The sequence below is a fragment of the Apteryx mantelli genome, chromosome 29, assembly GCF_036417845.1.
Source record: "Apteryx mantelli isolate bAptMan1 chromosome 29, bAptMan1.hap1, whole genome shotgun sequence".
NCBI lineage: Eukaryota > Metazoa > Chordata > Aves > Apterygiformes > Apterygidae > Apteryx > Apteryx mantelli.
In genome coordinates, this window is record NC_090006.1 from 7,209,659 (window position 1) to 7,231,308 (window position 21,650).

At 45.9% G+C, this 21,650-nt stretch overlaps 1 protein-coding gene and 2 long non-coding RNA genes across 7 annotated transcripts; 2 read left to right on the forward strand and 1 right to left on the reverse strand.

Annotated features, from left to right (window-relative positions):
- Window positions 1-67: 67 nt before the first annotated feature.
- On the forward strand, window positions 68-6,579 carry LOC136994484 (uncharacterized). Its single transcript, XR_010886559.1, has 3 exons — window positions 68-384; window positions 1,116-1,267; window positions 6,010-6,579. It is a non-coding gene; the product is annotated as an uncharacterized lncRNA (long non-coding RNA).
- On the reverse strand, window positions 1,274-13,430 carry POLB (DNA polymerase beta). 3 transcript variants are annotated; one of them, XM_013946575.2, is made up of 15 exons: window positions 13,304-13,430; window positions 13,174-13,231; window positions 12,795-12,861; window positions 12,089-12,163; window positions 11,511-11,569; window positions 10,901-10,950; window positions 10,408-10,459; window positions 8,803-8,857; window positions 8,652-8,724; window positions 8,015-8,085; window positions 7,122-7,208; window positions 5,957-6,021; window positions 5,291-5,430; window positions 4,615-4,721; window positions 1,274-2,969 (listed from the first exon to the last, which is right to left on the reverse strand). In XM_013946575.2, exons 1-14 carry the CDS (start codon window positions 13,362-13,364, stop codon window positions 4,627-4,629), a joined length of 1,008 nt encoding a protein of 335 aa, XP_013802029.1. In that variant the 5' UTR covers window positions 13,365-13,430; the 3' UTR covers window positions 1,274-2,969; window positions 4,615-4,626. The 3 variants fall into 3 exon arrangements, with proteins under 3 accessions (XP_013802029.1, XP_067168610.1, XP_067168609.1); XM_067312509.1 differs by having other exon boundaries at window positions 1,274-2,983; XM_067312508.1 differs by having other exon boundaries at window positions 1,274-4,721.
- Window positions 13,431-13,565: 135 nt separating this feature from the next.
- Window positions 13,566-18,296, forward strand: LOC106487779 (uncharacterized). 3 transcript variants are annotated; one of them, XR_010886508.1, is made up of 2 exons: window positions 13,566-13,974; window positions 15,996-18,296. It is a non-coding gene; the product is annotated as an uncharacterized lncRNA (long non-coding RNA). The 3 variants fall into 3 exon arrangements; XR_010886509.1 differs by lacking the exon at window positions 13,566-13,974 and adding an exon at window positions 13,981-14,134; XR_010886510.1 differs by lacking the exon at window positions 13,566-13,974 and adding an exon at window positions 14,260-14,454.
- Window positions 18,297-21,650: the final 3,354 nt, after the last annotated feature.

Genomic DNA, 21,650 nt, shown 5'->3' on the forward strand with positions numbered 1-21,650 from the left:
CACGCGCATCTCTAACCCGGGCGCCCCCTCCCCCCGGGGCGGTGCGCCCGCGGCCCTGCGCATGCCCGAAAGCTGCAGCGGCCGCGCGCTCCAACGGCCGGCGCGGTGGCCTGGGGGAGGGGGGGGGCACGGCCGCGCCCCGGCCCTCCGGCCTTGGAAGCGGCAAGAGAGGCGGCTGCCGCAGGGCAATTCCTTTGTCTTCACCGTAGCTATTTCTCCTAGCGGCGCCCAGCCTGGGCAGGCCCGGACACGGGCCCTGCAGGCAGGAGCGCTCCCTGGGAGACTCATTTCTTGGCAGGAGAAAAGGGAGCGAAGGCCTAGGACCAGCTCTGGTTTCAGCAATCTCCAGGCAGCTGTAGCAAGCTTCGCCTCAAAGGGCGTGAGGTAATGAAATGTAGTAGTAAGGTGCCAGGGTCAGCACAGCCTCCCTGAGCAGCTGGAGCTGCTGCAGAGCTATGTGCCAGCTCCCTTTCAGAGAGGTGCAGGAAAGCTTATTACAGAGCCACTACTAGACTCAAGCAGGTCTCACACCAAGTTTGATAGGTATAGCCGGATGAATGTCAGAGCTCATCTACTGCTTGATCTGCTCATCCTAGAGCAAGTCATTCTGGAAAGGGCTAATGGAGAATGGGAAAGGAAGGTGGATGAGTTGAGTCTGCATTTGATGCAAAGATCAACTAAAACTTAATTAGGAGTAGCTCAGCCTCAAAAAAAAACAACAAAAAGAAGTCTTTTACTGCCCTACCTCCTGCCTTACCCAATTTTGATACAAGTCCGTGTATTTCTGTCCAGTTTAAAGACAGACAGGACATGCAGCCAGCATCACTGACAAACCAAAAATGGTAGTTTGCACATGTGTAAGATTATATACGCACAGACAAGAGTACAGCACACATGCACTTAGGCAGATTTTCCATGACTTGCACAGGGTGTATAGCAACTGCCTCCTGCTATTACCATTTATTTTGTGGTCCAGTTCTGGGGGGGAAAAAAAAACCACCACCACAAGTCATTACACAAAGCAGCTGAGAACAAGGGCTAGTATACAGTGTGGGGGGGGGGGAGAAGGTAGAGGATGCATTTATGTAGTTTTGTTCTGTTTTTCTTCCTCCCAGAAGGAGTTCAGTGTGTGCTGTGAGAAGAGACTGCAAGGTCAAACTTTGCTCAAACATAAAGTACCCTTCTGTGCTACCAGTTGAATATTATGGAGGATGTATCAGTATGTGGGACTGCAGTATGTGCTGCCCAGAGAACATTTGCAAACATGGTAAGCTTCTGTTACAGCTTTTTAATGCTACTTAAATGACAGCTAAGAATCAAACAGGATTATACATACATGATGGAATTCTCATTTTGTTAATTCCCACTTATTGTTGAAGAAAACACTGAATACATCATTTAAATGTCTTTACTGTGAGGCACTGGAAGACTTCACGTACTACCAAATCAACTTCTGTCACCTTACATACCCCTGCATGCATTAGTGATGAGGAACATTCACAAAAAATGCATCAAAACTCCCAACAGGAAATACAGAAGAAAAAGGGAAAAGAGTATCAATCTATAGTCTCCATTACTAAGAATGATCCACAGTAATTATATAAGAACAAGTAAAAATGTAATAGTAGGCTCAAGACAGATAAGGAAAAAAATAAATATTACATCAGTGTTTGATGATTCCAGTCTGGTTAAGCAGTCTGTTAATAATAAAGATGCAAACCCCTCTCTGCTCTCATGAGGGGAGACAGTAGACCTAAACATTATCCAAAAATTGGTTGTAGCATTAGCAATAGTGAATTTGACTATGTGGAAAATAGCTCTTTAAGTTTTCTTTTCAAGCTTGCAATTCTGTAATGCATTTGCCTTACTCCCACATGGTATTCAAATAAAAAAAAAAAAAGCAATACACACCATACTGATGCTCTATAATAAATGAATTAAAACTAGTTGATAATTTCAAGAAGTTAACCAACAAAAATCACTGTCTCAAAGATAACTAGTAATGCTATCTTGATGGGACATGCTCTCAAGTCCAAAATATTTGTTACCTTTCAAAATCATTTATAACTCCTCTTAAGAGAGTTGTCAGGTTTGCAGATAAAAAGGCTTAGTGACTCTACTGGAATGATAAAAGTGCATCAGTTAATCATACTGGGCTTCTGAGTAATGGCAAAGCTGAACAAAATTTAGAACCCTGCAACTGATAGTACCACAATATATCTAGGAACAGAGAGCATGAATCACACTACAGGACAGGGGTCACATTAGCATATGGCCATGATGAAAGGACTTAGAAGTAGGGATGGAAAAACAGCTTAGCATCAGCTTTGGCACTGCATTGGGAGGCTTAACACAAAGATGAGTAGGGGAAATACAGATGTTAGCAGGAAATGGCATTACTTCTTTATAAGAAATTCAGGACACAGCCAACCATAACAAATGTCTCAACCTCCTGTATATACATTAAATAAGATACAGATAACTAGAAACAGATAGGAGGAGAAAGCTAGCAGAGCAATCTGAAGTTCTGAGGGGTAGAATGCCTACAGCAATTCCAAAGATTAATCTCTTAACCAATCAACCTGATCAGAATCAGGTTGAGGAAGAAGGTAATTAATCCATGGCCAGGGCATGTTGAACAGTAGTTCTTCACAGAGAGAGCAGCCAGAAGAAATTTGTGGACAAGATACTGTGGCTGAAGACAGGACAGAAGGGCAGGTTATGTGCTACTTATTGCAGATCAAGAGGGAGAGCTGTCTTCATGCTTCAGACTCTGCTTCTGGGCTTTGCTGTGCACACCATTTCTGGATGAAGATGTGTAAGCCAGTTCTTAGGGAAGGACATGTCTGCTCCCAAAAAGGACAAAGACGTTGCTCAACATCCAGAAGTAGTTCAGTGCTGCGACTTTGGCTTCAGTTTGTCTTGTTAACACCAGTCAGTGCAGAAGCACAACGATCACACCTGAGCACCTGCCAAAACCCCCCTCAGAGATATTAAAAACACAAAACAAAAGAATGAGAAAGGATATGCCTTTTACTTCAGAGTTATTTGTGTACTGTGCCACTAATTCAGGTCTCCTCCTTCCAAGAGCCAACAGAGCAAGTAAGGAAATACCAGGTGCTCTGTCTGTCTGAGAGGCTAACTGCCCTACAGCCCACAAGCCCCAGTGATACACATTGGGTTAGCCTATTCAACATGCTAATGTTAGAAGATTGTTCTCCCTTCTCCCTAGGCAAGTAAGTTAAAGATTCTTTTCTTTCAAAACCCTGAGGAAGAATTTAGTAAACTGTAGCTGCTTCAACCTTTCCACTCTATAGCAAAACGACCCTTAACTATTGCCATATCATGTATATTATACCAATATTATGTGTATAATTATACTACGCTTAAGTGTCGTAATGGAAGCGACTCCCCCAGGAGATTTCTCCATTATTGAATGTTTTTGAAAACAGTCATCACAAGATACAAATAATCATTTAAAAATTCCACTTCAAGACTGGAAAATATTTTCTGGAGACATCTACCCCATTTGAGACATTTCTGCTGGTCTGAGATTTAAGTGCTATAATAATAATATCCTAATAAAATCCTTTTAATTTTCTGATATTTATATATGGGGTGAACCTGTCTCAGGCTGAAACTTCAGAACTGTATATGTTTAATTATAAGTGTAACAGTACAGTGCAAGTACTAATACACTGCCATTGCCTAATCTGATCTATGATTATTCATAAAGGGCCTGCTGCTGTGCACAGATGCTATACATTATATACTCAAGCTGTTTATGCTAGAAGCCTGCATTAGCAAAACTTTCATCTGAACATTCCAAGATGCTCTACAGGCAAAAACTGCTCACAGATTGCATCAGAACAAACAAGAAAAGCCCCACACATTTATTAGTTAAAGAGATGATCTGCAACCACTGCACTAAAGCAATGGCCTTACCTCTAAGGCTTTCAACCTCTTGTCTTTATGATTGTTGCACAAAATAAAGAGCCAAAAAGAAAGCTATACTATTTCCTTGACAGACTGCCCAGTGTTTAAATATTAACAATAGTAAGTGATGTTTGCACAGAGTATGTCTGTGTATATGACATTAAAGCATGAGAACATCAGTACTCTGATCATCTCTTGCGATAATACAAGAAACAAGCTAAGAGGCTAAGAAGGTGGTAGCTGCTTTCTTCAAACCAAGCTGTGAGAACTTCAATAAAACAAAACATTTTGCCTTCAAATCAGAACTTTCTACTCCCTGGGGTTAAAGAAAAACCTGTGATTTATTGCCCGATTACTAAACCCCAAAGCCATTGACAAGACACTTTCTCCAAGGTGTCTGACTACCATACAAATTTACCACTTTTTTTTAGTATCACAGTTCATTCAGTTAAGCCAAATAGTACAGTAAGTGCTTTAACCTGCTTTGAAAGCTTTTATATAAGAGAAAGATACCAAAATGAGGTATTACAGAATTTAGTCTTCACTACCTGTTACTCTGGTGCCATGGACTTACTTTAAAGCACCAGTAATGTACATTTTTTGCAATAGTGATCAAGAAATTAACATGCGCTTGATCTGTTCATGAAAAGCTATGAAAATGTCTGCTAGGTCACAAACCTAGACAAACAGTTATTCACTCCGATCCTCCGGCTCTCGGTACTTCCACTGGATGTAGTCAAAAATGTCTTTTTCACATTCTACCGGTAGGGCCTCCCCAGCAACTCCTGCAAGCATATTACAGATGAGATTTGAAAGGTACTGCCCTGAACTGCCAAATGCATTGCAAGATTAAGACAAACTGCTGTAAGCCAAACGGATTTGCACAGAAACCACAGACCTTTTCATACAGTCAAAGAACTGCAAAAAAAAAAAAAAAAAAAAAAAGAGAGAGAGAGAGAGAGAGAGAGAGGGAGACTATAGATGGTCAGCCCACTCACTGCCTTCCCCCCCCCCCACAAAAAAAGAAAACAACCGAAGGACATCGCACTCTCTCAACAAGATTTTCAAAACCAAGTACATGCTATGCATGACACTCAAAGAGCCAATCTTTAAGTCAACAATAAAACTCTAAAATAGATGAGGTGGGCCAGAGAAGTGATTTTTTGCTGCCTGTATGTAAGTTGCCTCTGCCTGCTACAATGGCATCCAGTTTCAGAAAGAACACAGTGAAAAAAATTTAGTAAACTACAGTATTTTCCAAAGCATTTCCAGCACACCAAGAAAACAATTTAGAGATAGGATCATACAGAGCATGTAACTAGAGAGAATATGCTGCGTAAAGGCCTGAACTGACCCGTGATGCCCAAGGGACGGATCGTATACTCGTTGATTGTGAAGCCCATTTCCAGAGCATGAGTTCTCATGTTCTTATTGAATATATCACTGCCTGTGAAATACAGTACACCACAGTAATACTGATCTTTTGGAATGAGCCTGGAATAAGAGTGAAAGAAAAGTAAAGATTTAGGACAAATAGGAAGTTACAAACCATTCGGGATTCAGTCATTCATTCTTCTAGACTTACTGCCTATTTAACTGCACACATTCTGGACTTCTTTACACTTAATTTTCCAAGAAGCAAGATGCAAGAATGAAACGCATATCAGAGAATGGTACAGCACAACTGCCCTGGCCTATAAATTGTTGATGTTCAACCACTGCATAGTTATGATGCTTGCATTCCTGTTCAGAATTATCATCAAAGCAGCATGATAAAGTAGGTTGTAATTCAGAAAATGGATATAAAGGAACCTGTTTTGCATTCATGATTTGAAATACAGCATTCTTGCTAGTAACCTGATGTAAAGACTGGCAGCTGTTCAGTGGCTTCCACACTACATGAAGGAATTACAAGACGAGTAAATGCTATGTTCTCTACGCGAAAGTAGAGATGAGAATGCACAACATCAAACAAATGCCTACAATGTACCAGTGAGCCAGAGTATTTTTTTAGGTTTACCGGATATCAATTCTCCTATGTGGATACACTGTTCCATCTTCTTTATTTGGCAGCTGACAGACACCCTGTGAGGAAGCAAGAAAAGCAAGAAATTCAAAATGAAATAAAACAAATTTTCAGTCCCACAGGGCTTGAATAATTCTCAGCCCCTGCCCCTAAGCAACCTTTTGAAATGCACATCTCTAAAGGAATGTAGTTTTGGGTTGATCATCAGTCATCCTGGAGAGAAAAGTTAAATCCCTACTGAACTGATTACTTAAATATCTTATTAAAACAGCTGAATAGTATTGTGAATCACTGTTTTATATTGCTAAGAGGACTATAGTTCAACTTGGTCTATAACTACTTCTTAAATTGGTATTAGAGCAGGAAGGATCACAAGACTCCTATTTTTCATTCCTCTACCCTAATTATTATCAGGCTCTTCACTATGCACATATGAAAATCACAGATCACAGCAGCCTAAGGAAAACAGAGACAATGCTCAAGCCTATAGAAGTGAAAAAAGGAAAATTTTTGAGAACTCTTCTGCCACTTTTCCACTCCAAACTGCCCTGTAATCCCTCTGTAATTAACAATTTAACTTTGGGATATATATATATATATATATATATCCATATATATTTTTTTTTAATACCTAGCCTGTAATCACTTAAAATGATAATGCAATAAGTGTGGGAAAAAATGAACCATGATGAATAAGACAGAAATAAGGAGGAAAAAAGTATAGTATGTATGAGACAAAACAAAGTGAAGATACACCTGAAATTAGAAACTGTGTTTCAACATCTTTAGGACAGAGTAACAAAAAGGGGCAAAGGTAAGGTTGAAGAAATGATATGTAAGGATGAAGGTGTGACATAGCACCAAGCTTGAGGGGAAACATTAGGCAAAATAGAGATACAGTCAACAGTTACAAAAGTTATTTCAGTGAGATTCAGAACTTGCATAAACAGGAACAGCTACATAAATACCTGTAGATTTTCTAATCCTGAAGTCTTTACAAGAGAGATTCCCTAGGCAGCAACTACCAACATTTTTTATTAGGAGAAATAAAAGAAAAAGTCACAACTCTGACAGTCTAAACAACACATTTTATATATACCCTAGCTTCTGTCATGAGATGTAACCCCGTCGTATCCCTCACATCCCAAGAAATCCTTACCATGAATTTGGTGTCACCTTTGGACAGCATGTCTGTGACAAAGCCGACTCCTTCCAGTTGTTCTACAACCTGATGTAAGAGTTTTGACTAGGAATGGTGACAACAAAAACAACAACAGAAAAGATACTTTACAAATAGGAATCTTACTTGTTTACCAGACAATGGCTCACATAAATAGAAGTGCATCACTGTAGTAGTTTGTTCCTGAAGTCTGGCTGAGGGAAAAGATTTCAGTAAGACCGCAGGGGGAAAAAAAAAAAAAAAAAGAAAGAAAAAAAAAGAAAAAGCTAAAAAAATTGCAATTGCAAAACCATAAGAAAGTTTTCCACTGAAATCTATCAGATTGAAATGGAAAAAAACAACCCCAAAACAAACAGTTTCCTAGTTTGGAGTTTTGAATTTCCAAAGCAATGAATCTATAGACACAACACACACATGACATCATTAGGATTGCCCCAGAGTTAGCCCAGATGTATTACATCCACAGTAGGATATTTGCTTCTCCTCCAAAAGATTGCGGCTATATAAAAAGAGATGCTTACTCTGCCTTCAGTCCATGCTTTATGCTGCTACATCAGTGGTAGCTGCTACAACTGAGGTTGTAAAAGTAAGCAAATTTGGGGGGGGGGGGAGGAGGGAAGAAAATGGAGGAAAGGATAAGAGTAAACATACTAAGTAGTTCTGCAGAAAGAACATAACTAATACAGATGTGAGAAATGATTGTTACACCTCAAAATAAACATGTTGCTCAAAGAGAGTAGTTTACTATTATGACAACAAAAAAAAGATTCAAGATACTGCAATACAAGTCTAAGATTGCATATTCTCTGCATTTAAGCATACACTTCTGGGAGTAGTGTATAGTACTGATTCATCATAACAGATAAACATACCTGTTTGGATGATTCAGATGTGAAACTTGGATGGGTTAGGAGAACATCCATATCCCCACTTGACTCTGCGCCTAGGAAAGTAAGAAGCAAGAAAAGTCCCTGTGTAAACCCTGCTATCCATTTTAACAAGACCAGTTAAAGTTAAGCTTTATGCCTGAACTCTGATGCTCATCCCTGACAGAAACTATACTAACTTTGATGGACATGAACTTAACCTGTTCTTGGAAACATGCTTTTATAGTAGAAAGTAGTCAGTGACCATACAAGACATTTGTGGAAAACCAATCATGAAGAGAACACTGCTTTTGCTTCAAACAAAAAGAGTTGGCATCACCTTACATCTCAGCAAACACTCCAAAATCTCCTGCTATACTCTACAGTAATGAAGCACAGATGCTGTTAATGTAAAAACAAAGCAAACCATTCATACTTTATAATACACTACTCTGTCAGGAGGGGCGGACTTACACGAGTGTTTCATCACTGAACTAATCAGCCAACTTAATACCAAAAGAGAAAGTGGGGTTCCAACATCAACTCAATCTCCAGAAGAACAACATATATTAAAGTCATATACACATCAGTAAATACACCATCTTATTAGCCCAAAATAAACACAAGATCAGATGGCACCAACCTCGTCTAAAACTGCCACATACTGTAGCAATATAGTTTGGGTCCAGCTTCTTTACTTCTTTCAGCACAATTTCCTATGGAAAGAGAAAAGATGAGATGTCAGTCACTCATTTACCCTCATTGCCTCATGTCCTTGACAAAGACTTTCTTACCTGCATTTGCAGCATTTCTTTCCTTGGGATTCTTTTCTCAAAATCTTCAAAATATCTGCATATATAAATACAAACATGTCTGAGGGAGAGGCAATGGCAACATCTTAAATTTTAAGTCAGTTAAATGCATATCAGAAAAACAATACAAGTTATATTACTGTAATGTCGCAAATAAAGTTCCCCTTTCTCACCACAGACAGCTTAGAAAGCAACATCTTGCAAAGTGATGGCAAACTTGCAACTGAAGGTCTTAGAAGATGGCTTCATTGCATATTTTCCCCTGTATCTAAAGAGCTGCTATGAGGGGGGAGTAATACTACTATATGACCAACTGGTATACATTTACATAGCTCTCCAAAAATACAAATCTCAGTCCATCAGCAACGAGCAGGAAAAAGTCACTCACCCTTGGTCAGAGGTGACCTACACTGTCAAAATCCAAACGGAACCTCACAAGCCACATAGAGAGCTCCTGAAACATCTACACACAGAGCTGTAGAAAACAGACTGCCAGCGTGCTGTGCTACTTCAGAGGAAGAGAGGCCAGCTGAAACAATAGTGTACCAGCTGCCTGACCAGCACATGCACTCTTCACATCTCCACACCAGAACCATTGACAGAAAGCACTGGCAGCAGCACTGCAGCCTGGGAGCACTACATATCCACTGACAGTCATGATCCAGCCAGTCCAATTTCAAGCTCTGCAGACAAGGGTTCTGGATAAGTTAACTGCTTTTTTTCCATGCAAATTGCAGTGGAACTAGGGACAAAAAACAAACATACACACACACAAAAACACCCCACAGTGTGTCATCGTTCCCCCCCCCCCCCCAAACACACAGCACTGAAACCATTCTTGCAGCTCAGCACTTTCTAGTGGCTCTGAAACAAGACCTGAGCACAATTCCAGGATCAGACCAAAGGGCACTGCATACACTAACATGTAGGGATCCTGGGCAGATCAGCTGGGTTCTCATACTCACTTAACAATGAAAAGTTTTCCTTAAATGCTACATGTGTATGAAGACAGGGATGCACATCAGGAACGGGACTCAGATAAAGAGTGGAAAGACGACAGTCATTGCACAGCCCTTCTTACTGATGGGCAGTTTGTCCAGGTCACACATTCTGAATCTCTGCCACTGATGCAGAAACACTAGAGCTGGCTTCTTGCTAATACAGCTATAGTTCTTCCAGAACCAGCACAGAGGAGCAGCCATTTGACAAGCAACATTCAAACTAGTAAGCACTGAGAGAAAAGCACATGCTCTGCATGGCTTTCTCAAGTTCAGACACTGCAAAGGCTTACCTTGCACAAAGCATGCAGAAGTGCCCTGAGGCATTTTTGTCAGCACTGTGCTGAGATAGCAGGCCCTTTCAAAAACAGATGGCCAATGTAACCTTGCTAAAGTGATTCTCCATGAACCAGCTGAAAAGTCATTTGGAAATAATTCCCTTCTAGATGGAGATGAATTTCAACTCCAATGAAACAAAAGATCTGAACTGCTAAAAAGCATGCAGAGCATGCAGACAGAACCTTACATTACATCCTAGTGTCAAAAGGGGTCATTAGAAATCCAAGAACTTGCATCCAAGAAAACTTACTTCAACCCAATTCGCTGGTGATGGGTCAGCTTGTGTTCATTTTTTCTTAAATCTAGAATAATAAAAAAATTATTCAAGGACTAAAATTTTTATGTTCATATTCCTATCGTACAAAGATGATGCGAGTGAAGAACGTGTAACAAAACAGCTACCTCACACACAAATGAAGACATTTTAAATGGCAGCCTGGTCAACAGCTGACAGTCTAAGTCAAAACGCATATAGCATTGTCTGATAAGAACAGACTTCAACAGACCATTCATCAACATGACAAAATCCATGTTATTTTCTATGTAGTCTGTAAGCATCTTACTCTGGAAGGTATAACACATTTACTCTGTGCACTAGGTTTATTTTTTTAATACACTTTCATCAAAAACTAGGCATAACTGCTATCACAGTACCACTCTGAGACAGGCAGCTGGAAAGAAGCAGCATTACTGGACTGTGAATTAAGGACCCAAAGTCAGTGCAACATATGACATACACTCACCTTCTAAAGTCTTAATTCCTTCCTCTACAAACTTCCTAGCAGCAGCAGGACTGCAAAGAGACCAGGCGATTTGCAGTCAGAAACAGCAGGAATCTCATAACACTGAAGAGAACATTAGACCTCTAGGTTCTTCAAGACCAAGACTAAAGTCACTTCTAATGCTTGCCTTCCACTTGGCACACATACTTGCAGTTTCTACTTTCAATCAGCAGAAGTGGGTATCCAGAGCTTGGTCTGTACATTTTTAGTATTTATACAACTATATAGTGACATACAATCATTTAAAGAAAAAAGAAAAAAAACACCCTCACCAAACGGAATATTGCTATAGACAACAATACTAGTATTTAATTGGATGCATGATAAGGACTATTTTAAACATAATCAGTCTTTGAACCAACTCACAGCCACAGCAACAGAACCATTTTTAAACCAGCACTTAAGAAATGAGGCTCCAGCTTGCAACCTACAGTACAGCAAAGCAGTCCAAATTCCAGTTTGGCTGGAGTTTGTCATTAGCACAATACTTCAGTGAATAGTTGCATTTTTCCCCCAACAGCAGGGGCATAGAGCAAGCAAACAGGAGAAAGGGGAGCAAAGAAAATTTTACCCAATGCCAGTAACTCGGGTCAGGAAGTTGATAGATGCACTTGTATCATCTTGACGAATCTGAAAGAAATGAAACAACACAAACTAAACCCTTCTGTGCTCCACTTGCAGTAAAGACAAAAATCTTGAGAAGATAATACTGCCTGTTCAGATTCTGCTTTGGAGGCTTATTATAAATCAAAGCAAAATAGGACCAAGAGTAGTAGTGTGCATTATGACAATGCCATACATACCAATCCTGAAAACCATCTGCTCTAACTACCTATGCTAAGATAAGCAGCATGTTTAAAACTCAAAACTTTACAGTTTTCCAGATCCAGTCTTCCATTTCTCAGAGAAGACACTCATATGCTGATAATATTATCCAAAATATTTTCAGAAATAGGTAGTTTTAAGGTGTCAGTTGAGCTTCTTGTTCCCCAATTTCTACTGCCCATAGATTCCCTATCCACTGCTCTCAGGCTTGACATCAGTCTCTCCAAAGACAACCACAGAGGTTTCACAAGGTAAACAGACTTCTTTGCAAAGTACAAAGAAAAGCAACTATTGAGAAGTAGAGTGCACAGGAAAGAAGCCCACCTTTTCCAACTTGCGTAGTTTTCCAGTGGATAAAAACTCATCTATTTTCTCAGCTATTTTAGCACCTACTCCATCCTAAATATTGGAAGAAGAGGGGGTGGGGAGAACAAGTTAACTTCCAGATCATTTATAGCCACTATATCTAGGGGGGAAGGGGGGGAACCACAAAAAACCCTCAGAACTACAACACAACAGCACAAAATTTAGAGTCCAGTAAGAACTGTGAGGCCATTGAGACCATGACAAAGTATTGGGCAATGAGGTAGTACCAGTACTTGAGTGTAAAACGCAAGCTGTGTGCAACATCATTAATTAAGAGCTATATTAAAAGTTCCCTGAAAGCAATTGTTTGAAACCAGGCTGTGACTCTTACAACTAAGGTCCCAAAGGTTAACAGGGCAGTAACAGAATAAAGGGAAAATTTTCCTCAATAGCAACCTTTTACAGGTAGGGCCCCAGCCAGATGGGCGAGGTGCCTCTAGTTCCAACTATGAAACCCCCACAGTGCTCCCCCTACAGCCAACTCCACCCCCACCCCTGACCCCACCACCAGAGAAGGGGAGAGTGGCAGAACTGTCACAGGCAGGGCTGGTCCTGTGCTGCCCCCATCCCTTTCAGAAGCCCCTGACACCACCTGGCATCACAGCTCCCATGCTGCAGGCTATCTGCTGACCTGAGGACCTGCCACCGTGGTACAGGCACCTACCAGCTTCTTGGCCTCGGCCCCACTCCGGATCTTGCTGGGATACCGGGAAATCACAGAGGCTGCTTTTCTGCAGAAAAGCACTAGTCAGAGACCAAACCAGGCAGTGGTGCTGCCGCCACCTCCATCCGGGGCTCACATGACAGGGAGATGCAGGGGAGCGGGCCGGGTCCCCGCAACGGGCGGCGGGCTGGGGGAGCGGGCCGGGTCCCCGCAACGGGCGGCGGGCTGGGGGAGCGGGCCGGGTCCCCGCAACGGGCGGCGGGCTGGGGGAGCGGGCCGGGTCCCCGCAACGGGCGGCGGGCTGGGGGAGCGGGCCGGGTCCCCGCAACGGGCGGCGGGCTGGGGGAGCGGGCCGGGTCCCCGCAACGGGCGGCGATACCTGTACGCGTTGTACTTGTGAATAGCGCGGTTCACGTTCCGCTCGTAGTTCGCCAGCTCTATGGGGGGGGGAAACACCGTTAGAGCAGCCGAACGCCACCATAGACCCGCACGCCCCGGCCATCACCCACCGGTAAGAAAGTCCGTGATGCCCTCGTTGGGGCTCTCCTGCGGGGCCTTCCGCTTACTCATCTCGAACACCCAAGAAACCGGCCGCAGCAAGCAGAAGAGGCAAATGACGAGGGGCCGGATATCACAACGCAGCACTTCCGGCGGTGGCGTCATCAGAGCACGACAGCCTTCAATGCGCATGCGCAATCTCGCCTCCCGCGTGACGCTCCACCAGTGACGTCAGGGGACTGCGCGTCGCCGTTGGTCTCGTACGCATGCGCACGGCACCCGCCCTCATCGCCCGAGCCCCACGGTTCCTCAGACTGCTACTGCAACCAGCCGCGCTCTCCGCCCCTTCTTGGTGCTCACTGACCGGCAGCACAGCCGGTCTCTGCCCGTTGGTGCTGCCCCGTGTCTCGAGAACGATTTGTACAGCCTCCATGCGTTCGGGGCTGCGTGTGAGCACCGGGAAGCAGCAACACAGTTACTGAGACTATGCTACCCGTGCGGGGAAATCCGCTGATCGCCTCCCTAGACTACAAGGAAAAGCCAGTGGAGCGGCTCACGCATGCGCACTGCAGCACCGCCGTCCCCGCTGCCCGCGCTTCGTCACAACGCGGAGTGCAGCCAGGCGGCGCATGCGTGCGCAGTGGGCTCTTGTGATCGCTACCGAACGCTCAGCAACAGCACGGTAAAGCCGCTAGTAGGATTGCGCGTGCGCAATCCCGTGCACAGCGCCGGGCTGCAGCCAGCCGGTCGCTCGAGGTCGCTCTCCGTGGTTGCGGCGCGCTTCCTGCTCCCTGCGTGCCGGCGGGCAGAAGTGTGCTTCCGCTCGGTAGCGGCGGGTGAGGGTAAGTGAGAGCATCCCTTCGGGTGGCCGCGGGTGCTGGGATGTGTCCTGCTCGCCGGGACGCTTGCTGCGTGGAGGCGCGGGGCAGGGGTGCCTCCGGCTCGGCTCCGCGACGGGAGCGTGAGTTTGACTTTCTTTTTCCCGTGTCTCGCCTTTAGGCCCCGGTTCCTCCCCAGCGTGGGTCGGGGCGTGCGCTCGCCCCCGCTGGTATACCCTGGAGATGCGGGGAGGCTGGCAGACGCCAGTGCGGGACTGTGGCAGAGGGGTGAGGATGTTCCTGGGGTGGCTGCGGGTGCCTGGGTTTCTCCTGCCGACCTCCAGGTATGGGTGTGGGGAAAAAAAGGTGGGGGGTTTCAGGGGCCTGGCAGTACTCAGCACCGTGAGCACACAGGGAAGGGTCTGCCTGGAACGATATTTGACTTTCCCTGTTGTTTTTTTTTTCTTAATCTTACCTTTAGGGCTGAGGTTTCTCCCCCAAGCTTATATGTGGCTTATGTGAGGCTTATATGTGTGCCTTCACTCATGTAGATGCAGATGGCCTGGAGGTGTGGGGAGGCAGACAGGCCCTCGAGCAGGATTTTTGCACGGTGTCCCAGGGAGGATAGATCCTATGTACCTCGTGTGCCCAAGGGTGTTAATAAGTGACGAGATGATAACAAGTGGCTGTCGGTTATAGAGCTGTTTCTTTGCCATTCCCCTTACTAAAGAAAAATCAGTTTACAGATTGTCTTTCACGTGTAGAGACAAACAATATACCTTTCTTCAGGTCTGGTGGGGGTTTCACAATGCACCTGCAATAACACATGGTCATTGTCAGAGAAGAATTAGAACAGTTGCCTGCAGAGGGTACAAAAAAAGTGTTACCTTACATGGACAGTGCTGTGGTGGGCAGAGCTACAGAACAAGAGGCAAGAGAGCGAGGTAGCTAAGCCTTAAAAATGACTGGACAGGACAGGATTTAAGACTACATACCATACACATGTAGTGTCTTGCAGCACCTGTAATCAAGGAACCTGTCTTCTGCTGTTTGTCATTTATAGCTGTGTGTAAACAAATCCGCTCCTCGCAGAGCAAGGCTGTATGCAGGTGCAGTCCTCCCAGTCCCAGTGCTGTAAAGCTGCATTTAACGGAATACAGTACGTTAAAGTACAGTGTGCTGCAGGAAGCTGTTCTAGACATAACAGATTCACCCAGGCTTCTCATAGCTCTAAAATCTGGTGTTTTATGAGATCTGTCTCTCTGCGTATGTATATCATTCTCCATTCCATGCTTTGTATGTTGGTGATCTGTTAATCGCAGTAGCCGATAATAGGAGGGACATCTTTGGGGAGAGAAGTGGAGTTTCTCTTATTTGCAAGGGGAGACAGCTTTAAATTGGATCCATTTCTTGCTTCTGCTCTCACTTTGTTTACATTTGGCACTTCTCTGTAACTTCAGCTAGGGAAATTAATCTTAAAAGAAAGTATTGCATTTTTCCTTTTCTTTTTAATTTTTCAACTTATCTCATTATTCTTAATCAGTAATTTGGCAGTTCTCGATCTGTGCGCATTATTGATCAATTCCATCCATTCTCTAAAAGAAACAGACAGAATTAATAATTTAAATAAGAATTGCTACATGTAGGTATAGATTTTTATCCTCCTTTTCTTTGTTACTTTTAAAAGAAATGCTGGGTGCAATGTATGAGTAAAATTCATGCGCTGTGTAGGGTTAACTTTTGGAAACGTTAAGCACACTGGTTAAGCTTTGTCTATTAAAGGTATGAAGTGTTCTCCAATACTCATCTCTGCTGTCTTCCTTCAACATGACTTTTACTTTGGTGCAGTCATAACATTTTACTGTTCGTTATTCACTCCTCCCAGATTCCAGCTATACTTACACCGTCATGTGAAAATCGCAAGCAACGATACTATCATTAGGGCTGGCAGCTTCGCCCTGAGTTGCTATCCTCGGTCGTCCTTACGCCATTCCTGGAACTTAATTTAAAAAGACAAGCAACACGGTTTAAAAAGGCAATATAACTACCACTAGGTGGTTATATTTTTGGAGGACTTTTCCCAAGCTTTAGCTGTGACTGATGAAACCATTTCATCTGAGATGACTTACAGCTACATTCATCTTTTACAAGAGCCTGAACCATTTCTTTTATCTTCTCCATAATCTGCCGTACAGAGCCTCCAGGTCCTGCTGTTTCTAAAACAGGTTTTTTGTGTGTGTAAACTAAAGGTGTTATGAATTGCTCTTCTTGGTTCTGTCGATTGCAGAACTCTCTCTGCCAGGGGGCATGTGGGTGGTGGACAGCTGTATTCCTCTGGACTCTTAGCACAGTTACCTTGAGCAATGAATGTGAGATGTCAGTAACTTACTAAATGCAGCCTTGCCCTCAAAGTCCGAGGGACAGAATTAAGGCGCAAATAAGCCATATTAAGATGCTGTTGTTGAAAGCTTTAAGGATTTTTTTCTTTTTTCAAAGTATCTGTTTTTTCCTTTTTGGTTTATCATAATATGTACGTGTCATAAATCTCTTTGAGACTGTTAAACATCTGCTTTACAGTTTCATTCCTGTTTAACAAGCACCATCTACTATTAGGCTCTCAGGAATGCAGTGATCACAGAACTGCATGTATTTTGAGATGTGCCTTTCCAAAGGTGGTTTGGCTGGGTGGGGGGAGATCAAGCAAACCCTTTGAGGCCACCTCTAATCTGTTTAGTTTCATTTTGAATTTCTTCCTTTCTTTGCTTTCTCATAGGGCGTCTGTCAGCTAACAAATAAAGAAGATGGAACAGCCTGTCCACACAGGAGAGCTCATATATGGTAAATGTAAATACGCTAGACCTCTGGTACGTGACAGGCATTTGTTTAAATCTGTGCGTTCAGATCTATCGCTCCACGTTCAGAACGTGGCCTCTGCCCAGTATCTAATTCCTTTGCGTAGTGTAGAAGCCACTGTACAGCTGCCAGTCTCTACAGCAGGTTATTAGTGAGAATGAGAATGCTGTATTTCAACTCGTGACTGCCAAAGAGGCTCCTTTATGCCCACTTTCAGAATTATGACCTACTTCATCAGTCTGCTTTGACATTATTTCTTGGCAGGAATGCTAGCGCTTTAACTGTGCAGTGATTGAAACCAGTAATTTATAGGCCAGAGCAGTTATGCTGTACCTGTCTTTGATATGCATTTCATCCTTGTATTAGGCTTCTGGAAAAATAAATTGTACAGAATTCCAGAAGGTGCGCCTTTAAATAGGCGGTAAATCTAGAAGCGTGTCTGAATTGCAAGGGGCTTGTAACTTCATATTTGTCCTCAACGTGTACTTTTCTTTCACTCTTATTCCAGGCTTACTTCCAACAATCAGTATTACTGCAGTGTATTGTGTTTCACAGGCAGCGATATATATTCAATAAGAACATGAGAACTCCTGCACTCCTGGAGACCACAGGATCAATGCTCTGGGCCGGTCATTTTAGGCCTTTGTGCAGAGTTTTCTTTCCAGTTACACGCCCTGCGTGAGTCTCTCCTTCAACTGTTTTTCCAAGGTATTGGAAATGCTTCTGGTAAATACTGTAGTTTCTGAAATTTTTCACCGTGTCCTTGCTGGTACGGGATACCATTATAGCAGGGAGAGGCAGCCTGCATATGTGCAAGGAACGCTGGCACAGAAAAGTGACCTCTTTGGCCCACCTGATCTATTTTAGAGAGTTTTATTTTTGACCTATAGATTGGGTCTTTGAGTGCCATGCACAGCATGCACTGGTTTCCCCATTCTTTTCACAAGACTATGTATGTCCTTCAGTTGTTTCTTCTGAGGGGGGAGTTGCTGCAGGAATTGCTGAGGAGGCCCTGACAGTGGGACGTGAAAAAGACACCTTTGACTACATCCAGCTGAAGAAATGTAAGCCGAAGGATCCGAGTAAATAACTGCTTGTCTAGGCTTGTTACCCAGCGACACATTGTCAGAGTTTTTTTATGAACAATCCTACTCAATCAAGCGCCTACTCATTCTGTGAATATTAGTGCAAAAACGTGTACATTACCGATCCTTTAAAGCAAGTCCATGGCACTGGGGTAGCGTGCGTAGTGAAGACTAAATCCCATAATAACTCCTTTTGATGTTGTTCTCTTATATGAAAGCACTTAGAGCAGATTAAAACATTTATTGCACTCTTTTGTTTGTTGAATGGACCACAATACTAAGAGGGACCTGCAGTGAAGGAGACATAGTAGCCAGTTTCCTTAGAGAAGGTGTCTTGTCCTGTACTTCAGGGCTTACTGTACATTTTGACAGATAGTAGCGAATGCCAGGTTTCCTTTTAACCAGCCCCTGGGGAGCAGAAAGCTGTGACTTGGAGGCAAAATGTTTCTTGCAGCTGGGTTTGAAGAAGCTGGCTACCAATCAAAAGCAATGACAATTCTGTGGAGTCACTGGAAGGGTTTAAAAGACCGTATTTACCTTTTATAGAAGGCTATGCACTTTCATTACTAATACCTGTAGTAATCAAGCCAGGTAAGTGGTACACAGGTGATCAAGGCATTAATCTTTTTCCACATAGTAATAGCCTTTAGGCTGTGATCACTGTTATAAAAGTCCAGCTATTTTAGGAACGGAACAAGCCTTTTTAGCTTGTTTCCTGTAGTACCACAAAAGGCGATCAGAATACTAATGTTTTCATGCTTTAACGTGGTAGACGTTCTCTGTGCAAACATCTCTTACTGTTTAATAATAAAAACTGAGCAGTCCGTCAAGAAAATAGCGCAGCTTTCTTTGGGCTGTTTATTTTGTTTAACAATCAGTAAAGGCAAGAGGTTGAAAGTCCTAAAGAAGACCGCTGCTTGTTTAATGGTGGTGGGAGTTTTTTAGTGCAGCCTCTGAATATTTTTTGTCTGGGGAGTATTTTGCAACGTTCAGATTAAAGCCTTGTTAATAAAGCCTCTAGTAGAAACTGCTTGAGTATGAAATACAGAGACTCTGTGCCTCGCAGCAGGCCCTGTAAATAACAGTAGATCAGATTAGGCAACAGCAGTGAAATATCTCCAAAGGCCAGTGCTGAAGTTGCATGTTGGCACGTAGTTACAGGATGCGAAGTCGTCATCACAGCTGCTATCGAAGTATTGCTCTTCCGTGCGAGCACAGAATGGATGTGACGCATGCGCGGTGCCCCGCCCGCCGCGACACTCGCTGCTGCCCACGGATGACGACCAGTCGGTACAGCAGAGGACCCGTGCGCATGCGCAGTAGTTCACAGCCGCGCTCACCGCTGCCCACAGGTGAGGGCCCGTAAGTACAGCACAGAGTCTCGCGCATGCGCACTGACTTACCATTGCTCACCGCTGCCCTCGGGTGTCGAAAAAGCAGAACGGCGCCCAGTGGGCTGCGCATGCGCACCGCGTCCCCCCGTGCTCACTGCTGCCCTCGCGTGTCGAAAAGCCAGTAAATTGCAGCACCTGCGCAGTGTTGCCGCGGTGCTCACTGCTGCCGCGGGTGTCGAGATAGCAGTACTGCCCCCCAATAAGGCCCTCATGCGTAGTGGGATCACAGTGCTTATGGCTTCCCCCCTGGTGTCGAAAAAGCGGTCCTGCACCCAGCGCGGGCTCACATGCGCACGGGGTCCACCGTGGTCACTGCTGCCCTCGCGTGTCACCAAAGCAGTGCAGCAGAGAGCGGGCGCGCAGCTGCGCATTGCTTCCTCAGTGCGCACGGCGTCCCCCTCCCCCGACTGTCGAAAAAGGAGAGGCGCATGCGCACTGCGTTTTGCCGCGCTGACTGCTGCCCTCGTGTGTCAAAATAGCGGTATTGCACCCGACAGGGGGAAGCGCATGCGTACTGCGTTCCGCCCCTCATTGCTGCCTTTGCGTGTCAAAAAAGCGGTATTGCACCCGAAAGAGGGATGCGCATGCGCACTGCGTTCCGCCGCGCTCATTGATGCCCTCGCGTGCCGAAAAAAACAGTCCCTCCATGGACGGTCGCGGCAGTGTCCGGGAGGAGCGAGGGGTCCCGGGCCGGTGTTGGGGATCGCGGGGCCGCGCTCCGGGCTCTGCGGCCGTATCCGGGTCCCGAGGGCGGGCGGACGGACGGGAAGGATTAGCCACAGGTTCAAACGTCACAGAGCGTTGCGCCCCGCGGCATGCCGGGAGTAGTAGTCTTCCGGCACCGGGCTTCCGGGTGGCCATGTTGTCTTGGCGCGGCATGCCGGGAGCAGTAGTCTTCCGGCACCGGGCTTCCGGGCGGCCATTTTCGTCTGCACGGCATGCTGGGAGGTGTAGTCTTCCCAGCCTGGAAACGTGACCAGCACTGTTTCTTTCCAAGGACCCTAAAGGAGCCTGAGAGACCCTGGAACAGCCACAGGCGCCCCGCAGCAGCCCTAGGGACACCGTGTCACAGCCTCCTAAGGCCACTGTGTTCAGGTGCCTTTAACTGTGTGGAAAGAGCCTGTGGGAGCCCCTGGTACAGAGAATCCCCAGTCGCTTCAGCGAGGGCGCACATGCGCACTGCGTTCAACTGTGCTCACTGCTGCCCTCTCGTGTCGAAAAAGCGGTACTGCACCCGCAAGGGGACGGCGCATGCGCACTGCGTTCTGCCGCGCTCACTGCTGCAGCCATGAGTGGCCTCCCCTGCATACAGAGAATACTACAGCCAGCCGGCGCGCACACGCGTGGTGCCGGTCGCCGTGTTCGCCGCTACTCTCCGCTGTTTCGGTAACGGGTAAGCGAATGGGCCGTGCTCGTCGCCCCTTCCCGGTGCTCATGGACCCGTGCCGCAGAGCGCTCTTCTTTATTGGTGCTTCCTGGTGTCGCGGGGACAGGCAGTGCCGTCTCGGAGCTGCTCCGCGGTACTCTCTCACCGGTGCAGCACCAGAGCCTGCTCGCTGATGCCCGCCGCGCTCTCGGGGCGCTCGGTGTGAGCCCCGCGGGGCCGCGGTGGGCTGCGGTTCGCACGCGTGAGCCGGCCGGCTGCAGCGCCGCGCCGCGAGCACGTGAGGGCGCCATTGCGACTCTCGCTTCCCTCCTGCTCCCCCCGCCCCGGCCCTCCCGCTCGGTCCGTAGCTGGCGCATGCTCGGTGCTCGAGCGGCAGGCCCCCCCCGCCAGCTGTAGCTGGCGCATGCGCGGTGCTCGAGCGGCAGGCCTCCCCCCCCCCCCCCCCCCCCCGCCAGGCTGTGGCCGCAAGCAGCATGGCGGCGCCGGCGAGCAGCATGGCAGCGAGCGGGGCCGGCGTTTTCGCTCGGCGGCGCCGGCAGGTGAGGGCCGGGGCCGCCTGGAGTCGAGGATCTGGGGGCCCTGGTGAGGCGAGCGCGTGCATTCAGGTGGCGGCGGGCGGCGGGCTGTGTCCTGCCCGCTGCGGCCGTCGGTGCGTGGAGCCGGCGGTGTGGGGCGAGGGGGGGGGGGGGCTGGGGCCTGGCTCGGCGCCGTGCCGGGAGCGCGGGGCAGGGTGTGCTGGAGCGCGGTCTGACTTTCCCTGTTCCATGTGTTACCTTTAGGGCCCCGGTTCCTCCGCAGCACGGGCTGGGGAGGAGCGGGGA